The sequence below is a fragment of the Pimephales promelas genome, chromosome 5, assembly GCF_988280905.1.
Source record: "Pimephales promelas chromosome 5, fPimPro1.hap1.1, whole genome shotgun sequence".
Taxonomy (NCBI): domain Eukaryota; kingdom Metazoa; phylum Chordata; class Actinopteri; order Cypriniformes; family Leuciscidae; genus Pimephales; species Pimephales promelas.
This window is the reverse complement of record NC_142773.1, coordinates 29,161,372-29,170,304: the sequence shown is the minus strand read 5'-3', so window position 1 is coordinate 29,170,304 and position 8,933 is coordinate 29,161,372. Positions and strand designations below refer to the sequence as shown.

The 8,933-nt window shown below is 40.6% G+C and overlaps 1 protein-coding gene across 1 annotated transcript; it reads left to right on the top strand.

Moving 5' to 3' along the window:
- On the top strand, positions 1–1,112 carry ptf1a (pancreas associated transcription factor 1a). The gene is made up of 2 exons (XM_039676550.2): positions 1–811; positions 909–1,112. The coding sequence occupies exons 1-2, from the start codon at positions 1–3 to the stop codon at positions 1,109–1,111; spliced, it is 1,014 nt and encodes a 337-aa protein (XP_039532484.1). The 3' UTR covers position 1,112.
- The last annotated feature ends 7,821 nt before the right edge of the window (positions 1,113–8,933 follow it).

Sequence of the window (8,933 nt, the reverse complement as noted above, 5' to 3'; positions counted from 1 at the left end):
ATGCCTTATTCTAAGGTGAGGTGCATCGGCTGCGGACGCTTGGGATGCTTTGCGCTGATTGGCTGGCGTTTACGATCAATGGCACGCGACTATGGATGTAGTTATAAGAGTCCTCGCGTGCCGCCTTTCAAACCGAACCAACTCTTGAGCATCAAGAGGAAAGCTCGAAAAGTTGGCGATTGTTGTTACTGGGCAACCCCAACACAGCACAGAAAAATGGACACTGTGTTGGATCCATTCACAGGCTTGGACTCCTTCTCCTCCCCTTATTTCGACGACGATGACTTCTTCACGGACCACTCGTCGAGAGACCACTTGGACACAGACGACTTTTTGGACGAGGACGTCGATTTCCTCACCAGTCAAATCCAAGAGTATTATAAAGACAGTCGGATAGCCCAGGACGGAGACTACTGTGACGTTGGCAACTTCTCCTTTTCCTCGTCGTCTTCGACTTTCTCGTACGGATGCGCTGACAGCACCTCGGAGCTGTCCCCTCACAGAGACGGGCTGTTACTGAAGAGGCGGAGGCGCATGAGATCCGAAGCAGAGATGCAACAGTTGCGTCAAGCTGCTAACGTCCGGGAGCGGCGGAGGATGCAGTCCATTAACGATGCGTTCGAGGGACTGCGATCTCACATCCCTACCCTACCATACGAGAAGAGACTTTCAAAAGTTGACACTTTACGTCTGGCAATCGGCTACATAAACTTTCTTGCAGAACTCGTGCAGTCCGATATGCCGATCCGGAACCCACACAGTGATACTTTAAACCAACCTAAAAAAGTCATAATTTGCCACAGAGGAACAAGTATGTATTATTATTATTAATTATTATTACTTATTAATGTTGTTGTTGTTGTTGTTGTTATCATCATCATTTAAACAACTCTTACCTTTTTTTCTAGGATCCCCATCTCCAAATGACCCAGACTACGGGTTGCCTCCTCTCGCCGGACACTCTCTTTCATGGACTGATGAGAAGCAGTTAAAGGATCAAAACATCATTAGAACAGCGAAAGTCTGGACACCAGAGGACCCCCGAAAGTTGCACTTGAAATCATCCATAAACAACATTGAGAATGAACCCCCCTTTAACTGTATTTCCTGAGGCAGTGCCGTTATTATCCTGAATACACACTGTGTGTCTGAATTGTATGGATTTATTTCCATTTATTTTGTTTATTTGTAATATATTATTGTGACTATCCGTTTTTCAGCTTTTTTGTCTGAATTGAACATAAGGCCACTGGCAATCATTTTGTGTTGTATTTAATTGCTTTAATTCTGCTGTAATATATTTTTCTAATTTAATACTGATTTTATGTCAAAGAAAACATATTTTTATACAAACGAAACACGAAAAATATTTGTCTATATTTATACTGAAATGACTCAATAAATTTGTCTGATATCCCACGCTCATGTGTTTGAATCATTCAATGTCCCAGTATCCCTAAACAATTCCATTAAATAGACCCCCAAATAAATATGTTGTTTGTTTGCTCAAGGCTCAACATCAGTTTAAAATATCAAAATGATTCAAAATTTTAATTTTAATTAAAAAAAGACAAACATGTATACCTTTGGTGCACTATATAATTCTATTTTTACAATATGATAATGTCAACAGATTTGGCTATGATGATATATCTTGTAGACAGGTCATCTTTTATGCGGCAACAATGAATAGGCCAGAGTAAAATCGTGCGATTAACTGTAACTAAAAACGTGCTTTCTGAATAGATACTTTAACGTGAGGTGTGAAGCCTTGGATATGGTGTGCAACAACAGCTGAAAGATGTCACTATTTATCATTATGGAAATCTGACGGACCCTCGCTGTGACGCTGACAGTTTGGGTGAAAAATAAATAAATAACTAAACAGGAGAGGAACGAGTATGTTTTAAAGTGTGGATCCAAATTGCTAAAAGAGGCATGACGTTTCCTTTGCCTTGGGCAGTTGGCCTGGGTACACTGCAGGTGCTCAGAGGCAAAATTTTCCCGTGGTATCCACTCGTGTTCTATGTACCCAGTTGTCTCTACGTCAGCTCTCGCAGTTATTAAGAGGTAGCCCAAACACATGTCCAATGTAAACTCATGAAGAGCTCTTGGAGGCTAATATCTTGGATGGACTGACTGGAATCACAGGTATGTAATAAAATAATATTAAATTTATTTATATATTTATTACTATTATTTAAAATCTCATTTGTTTACATTATAATGTCTGTTCCTGTTTGTTCTAAATGCCATATCATACATTGAGTGCGCAGAGTATGCTATCATACATATCAAGTGGAAGCATAATTACATTTTTGCTGTTGTTAACTATTTGCGGTTCCTAATTTACACCTTTACTTCCCTGTCATGTAAGTTTATTGAAGATGGAGATGACTATTTAATTAGTGTCAACAATAATCCTCAAATTCTATTGGGAACTTTCTTAATGAATTAAATGAAATCTAAACTGATGGACATAATCCAACCTTTCCATGCATTAGCGCCTCATTAAACGCGTTGATTTCTGCTATCCAGGACGCAGGACTAAAACCATGTAATCCCATTATGCTCATTAGAAAGTCAAATGTTAGCAAGTCAGACTTAACTAAGATAAAGGACCCCAAACGTCTTATAGTGATAGACAGAGACCAAAAAAAAAATTGTGGTTATCATTGTATTTTTGTCATCCTACACTAGTGAAAGGAGTTTTTTCTTAACAGGCTGCCAAAACCCTTAAAGCATCTTTTGGAAGAGCGCCGACGGAGCGGAAGAAAAAGGCTGATGCACTGGATCTTTTCAGGTTTCTATTTTGTCACTTTGGGGTTTTGGCTTGGCAAAGCTTAAAAAGGCGACAGTTTATTGCTTGCAAGGATTATTATACCCGTTAATTAAGTGTTCCAACATCCCACAGGCTCCATTGCAAAGTCTGCGATTGTAGATGCCGGTGGGTACCAGGGGCTTTGCGCAGTTTGGTCAGTCGTGTAGATTTGATTAATTATACGGTCAAAATCACTAACTGACTAAAAATGTGAACAAATAACACTCTTTTGCACTATTTGTTCCTTTCTTTTCCCGTGTGCGTTAAATCAGACAGATTCCCGTGTGCGTTAAATCAGACAGTGAATTTTTCGGAAAATATGCTAAATACAGTCGGCGTCATCAATTATGAGCCCCAACTATAATTACTAAAGAAAGTGAAACTATTACGCACGGTTTATAACTATCAGTGTCAACAATCTTACGATGCGCATTAAGCTGGGAACAACGCCTTTCAAGATTCTCATAAGCTTTAAATCTGCTCATATTAGGATTATCTCCTGAGAAAATATGGAGGATAAGACTGAAAATCTTTGAGTCCAGCGCATTTTCATTAGTGCATGGCAACAGTGGCATCGGGGTTGGGGTGCCAGCTGCCAGCTTGAACAAACACCAGTTGATTCCCCGATACCCAAACTCTTTAAAGCCTACTAAATCCCCCATGTCCAAGTCGCATCTGGGGGGGTACAGCGTAATCCTCAATACAACAAATATATCACTAATTATTTGTCCAGAAATATTACCTCGGGAGGGCACAGGCTAACAGGTGCTTGAGAAAGCCAGGCTCATCACGCACCCCGGGAAAGGGGGACTTTTTTCCTTTTTTTTTTTCAAAGTACAGGCTGTCCAGGCGCCCCTGGTTTTACACGGTGCTAAGTCTACAGATAATTGCCATGATATCTTTATTGCTCGGACTGTGTTCTGAGCTTTAATATATCCGTCCCTGTCGAGTTTCTCTTCGATGCACCTGGTATTTCAAACTTGTTCTTTTTGTGCGCCTGGGTCCTGGACAGCAGCTGCTTAAAACAAGCAAAGAGGGAGGCCCGTCTCCGTCTACAACGTCTCCAAGACGTGTTGGCATGGTTTTCTTGTCTTTAATGTACCATTAGCCTTTGTCTTAACACAATATGGGAACAGTAAAGCATGACGTGCGTTATAATAAAACACATTTTCAATGATCCACCCGGATTTAGGGCGCCAACACGAGCCAGCCAACAGTATTGTTTTGTCCTCCAAGTCCACAGGCAATAGACTCATTGCGCTGACTTGATCAAGCCATTAAATTTATGTCCACCAATTTTTCACGTGCTGAAAAAAAGGACCCGAGCGCAGCCTCCCAAGGACTTTGATTGCCTCGCCATCACCTGGCGTTCCGTTTAGAGGGAAGGGTAATGCGAGGTGCTTCGTAAAGTGACTCTCCGTTAACATAAGGCCCTCACCATCCTGCTCCATTGTTTTGTCTTGTTAATAACTCATTACCCGGATTTAACAAATCCTCCATTGCATATGTTTGGTGTCTCCATATTTTGATCCGTACGATTAAGCAGATGTTACGATTGAAAACTGAAAAGTCCAAGGCTACTCATGTCTGAAAGGAGAAGAGCGGTCTCCGCGCGGGACTAACAAAGAGCCTTGGAGATCTTCAGAGAGACATTTACGACCAATAAACAGACTTCAACCTGCTCTATTTCAGCCATTGTGTCGTTTTTGAATAATTAAGGTTAATAAGAATAGGTTTGTATACTTTGAATGCCAGGACCACAGGTGCGGGGTGACGTGATGAATGATGAGCCTGATTTTTGCCAAGCTTAAGAGCCCTTCTCTTGGACCTTCAAGCTGATAGAAAATATTGTCATTTCTTTAATTCACAGCATTACTTTCATTCAGAACAAAGCCGGGTGATGAAAAGCTTATGTTGTAATGAAACACTACGTGGTGGCTGCAGTGCCTCAGAAAAGAAAGAGCGAGTCAATGCCCGGGCGCGCTTTGGTTTGTGCGCACGTAGTCTGCTCCATCTAAATCAAATAAAGGGAACCTTTCCAACTTTTAAAAGACCACGTTTTACCTTTATTATGGCCTTTACGGCTGTGTCCATTAAGCATATGGTGCGAAAGCAGCAGCCTTTGTACTGACGAAACCCTCGACACAGCAACCGGTGTCTATTGCGAATCATTTAACTTCTTAGCAGCCAAACAGGATCCAGGGAAACAAGTGCACAAAGGCGCGCACGCGTGCAGGATTTTTCAGAAAAAGAAAATATTGGTCAATTGAGCATAAAAGGAGAGAGTGACCCCCTCAGGCAGCTCCTCGTTCTCTTTTGTAACAAAAGACGCCAGTTACTTCCAGAAAAAATAATGTTCTGCCATGACATTGGTCCATGGAAAATAAAACATCACCAAGGCAAGCTGGGTTTTTGCGCACGGGATGCCCACCTAACAAGAGCAAAATGGGAAGCTGGCAGAGTTTTGCTCGTCTGAAGGTGGCCTCCCTCTCTTCACCCCAAAGCTTGAATTCAGGAAAAAGACTTTCAGCACAAGGCTTTCCTCCATATTTTAACTAATTGTTATCTATGAGGCGTTCTGTATGCATTTAATGTGCATATTTAGAATTTTATTTTTGGATATGTTGTTATGAAAGTGCATTGATTTTTTCCTCAATAAATAATAATAGGTCACTAGCATATGTCAAATCCAAGTTCATTCGTGCAATTATTGTGCAGGCTAAATTATGTTTTTTAATCTATTTTGTGATCAGCGATAAGCACACCCGTTTAAAGTCCACCCAAAATTAAAAAACAAATTATATAACCTCAGGCATGACATCTCTTAAATTTAATTACCTATAAGATGCTGATGATCCGCCATTTGTAATTATTATTTTTGTAAACGATGACATGATGGTTAATCGACAGCAATAATCGAATTGTATTGTTTTTTCTAAGTCACGGTCAAAGCAAACTTCAAGACAATAAAAAATTGAAAAAAAAAAAAAAGTTAAATCGTTACTTTAGAAGCCATGCACAACTGACCGTACAAACTTGCATTGTGCGTAAAATATAAAGATAGTCGTGGTAAACTAGGCAAAGAAGAAGAAAAAAATCGTTGAACTTTAAACTCATAACACAGGGTTCACGATTAGCCACAATAGTATCTCTGGTGCTTTAGAATAACAATTCAGATTGGTCGCCCTACACCAGGGACAGCTGGCTTTGCTTGGCCGTGGAACCCCATACCACCCTTGGTGGACCATACACAACGACACTGACCTTACCGCGGGGGAAGCCAAAATGTGCCTTTGACTGAATTAGCCTCAAAGACGTCTTGCTATGATCTTTGTTCGCCACATAATGGTCTGAATATTGTTCTTAATATGAGAGGCATTGTATCCAGCTTTTGCGTGCCCCATATGAAATATTACTGCTCCGTTATTCAAACTCTCGTATTTCAAGGCAGGCATGTAGTTACCGTATGCGGTTTTGTGTCAGTGCTAAGGTATCCAGACCCTGCCTGTCAATTCATTCAAATGCCTGGATCCCATACTTTTATTAATGCATTTTGCTTTGTTTAAACCCATCGCAAGGGAATGCACATATTCTGAAAGTTCTTTGAGGGCTTAGAAAACCCAGAACAACATGCAAATTAATGTTGATATGCCTGCTTTCCACAAGGCATGGCTTTCAAGAGGGATTTAATAGAGAGTTTTAGTTTATAAATTCCCATAAATAATTTTAGTCCGGCGTGCAAATTATGTAATTTATTTTTGTAGTGTTAGTGTTTTCCAACAAGGTTAGTCAGTGTGCTGATTAGACGCTCATAAACAGTCCCGTTATCCTATAGCAACAGCACGCTGATCATCGTGTTTCCATTTACATTTCACAAATATAATAATTAAAAAGCCTTTGCTTAAAAGGTGTTTAAAACTCCCCAACTTTCTGACTTCCTTTAACGGGGTCAATGTGGCCCCATTAATCGCATTCTGGCTGGCATAGGCTATTTTTTCCATGACGTGCCAAAAATGAGAGGAAAAAAAAGAAAGACGATTTTTAAAACATAGCCTATAGGCTACTTTTGATTTTTTTTTTTTTTTTTTTTTTCAAACCGCAGCCTTCTGGATATGAGAAGGGAACAGTTTCGCGTTGATAATTGATCCACTTTTTTATTCAGACTTCTACCTTCCGCAAAGAGACAGAAAAGTCGGCTAAAATGTGATAAATTACAAAAATGCTAATTTCATTCACTGGCGTTTGTAAGTGTGTCTATCTGAAAGTGAATAAGGCCTTGCAGTCAGTCTGCGCGCACTCGGGGAGCTCGGGACCCCAGGGCGCGGATCAAAGCGCCCCATTCTTTTTCATCCCCGGTATTCTCCCACAAACGATTTCGATACAATATGTTTCCATGATGCACGTCATGTGCCTGGGACGCAGAACTCGCTGCATCTTAGCTCAATGCGTCGACCGCCCTTTGTTCGACAGGATGGACTTGAGAGGGTTTTTCCCCTAGTTGCCAGGATTCTAAAGTGTAAAAGCATGCATCATTTTTCACCAGGTCTCGTTGTAATATTCACAAAAGGGAATCTATGAAAACAGACCTTTCAGTTGTTCGCTGGCATGAACCTCACTGCTGTCCAACTGATTTCTCCCATTATAAGCATTTCTCAGCGGGGAGGTATTTGCAACACAAATGGAGAGTAACAAACACACACCCACACACATACACAAAATAGTATATTTAGAATAAAGATGTCAAGCTTTATGACATTAATAAATGATTTCTCTGCAACTAAAAAAACACTGGATGCTATCCTATTATAATAGACATGTTTTATTTACATTTTTTTTATATAAATTTGAAATGACCAAATAATTTAACATATTTATTTTGGTTTGGTTAATTTAGGAGTACCCCTAAGCAACCCCATTACCTTTAAAAAAAAAAAAAAAGCTTCAATTATCTGTTCTTCAATTATCTTCCAGCTTTGAATGAGTTAACTTATAGCTGTGGCAGAGCTCAGTGCGACTTGACCATAAGTTTAGAGTGATTGGCTGAAATGGCCTTGGGCCAGAGCTGGGAAAGCTTCCAGGCCAGACTCCCATTAACCCTCTATGGTGAAACTCTGCTGGAATCCAACACACCAGTCATCGCCATTTATCTACCAACTAATGAAACTAATTAATTTCTGGAGTTCAGCTAAAATTCCACTTTGCTGTTTTACAACCCAAGCCTGAAACCCTGTGAAAGTAGCAAACAACTTTAGTGCGATACCCCCTCCTGGGATTGTTTTAGCTAATGATATATATCTGACATCTTATAGTAGTTTCTATGGTAACTAGGCCGCGAGCAGTTCGGACCATGCTGGTCTGTTCAGTAGCACAGCAGTATGGAAAAGTTGTTTTGTGACTCTGGCAATGGACCAGTTAGTGGGAAGATTACAAGGAATTAGGCCATAATCACATAATCCCTGAGAAAAGGGTCACGGCATGATCAGGCTGATCAAGTCATAACCCAATAACCATCCGTTGTACATGACAGATAGTTAAAGGAGACATTGGTAATTGATTCTAAGCTTGTCCCTGAGGGTCAGTGGGGTCTGGTGAGACCAGAGTTTGGAGAACAGCTCTGCAGGGGTTTGCCACAGAAGGGACACTGTTTATACAGAACACTACAGCTACCAGCCAAAACACTCTGTTCTAGAGATTTAGTAGGTCAATGGTACTACATTTCATTCTAGGTGATAGAGAAATGAACTTTTACTAAACGTAAAAGTTGTGGCCATTCCTATGATCATTTATTCTGTACAGTGTGCAGAAGTGAAATAAAGACAGAGCCAAAGCGAAGGGGGCAGAGCAAAACTAAAGACCGAAATGGGTTTGAGAGCCAAGATCTTTGTTTGATTGTTCGGCTTCAGCCATTGAGATCGCCTCCAAAGCTGTGCATTCCGCTGGTTTTGTGCTGTATGCGGCATGCGGAAAGCAAAAGCCCATTCTTGGAGCACTCTTTAATGTGGCAGAAGAATGCATACAGTTACTCATGTCTGCACCTCTCCAACAGCATTCAGGCTTAAGAGCTGCAGTAGACTGAGTCCATTCACAGCACAGTCAATTACAGTCAGTTAAA

Excerpts from the sequence above, each read along its gene's own strand:
- ptf1a (XM_039676550.2), top strand. The coding sequence starts at position 1 with ATGCCTTATTCTAAGGTGAGGTGCATCGGCTGCGGACGCTTGGGATGC. Across the intron at positions 812-908 it reads AATTTGCCACAGAGGAACAA|GATCCCCATCTCCAAATGAC; the intron begins GTATGTATTATT and ends CTTTTTTTCTAG.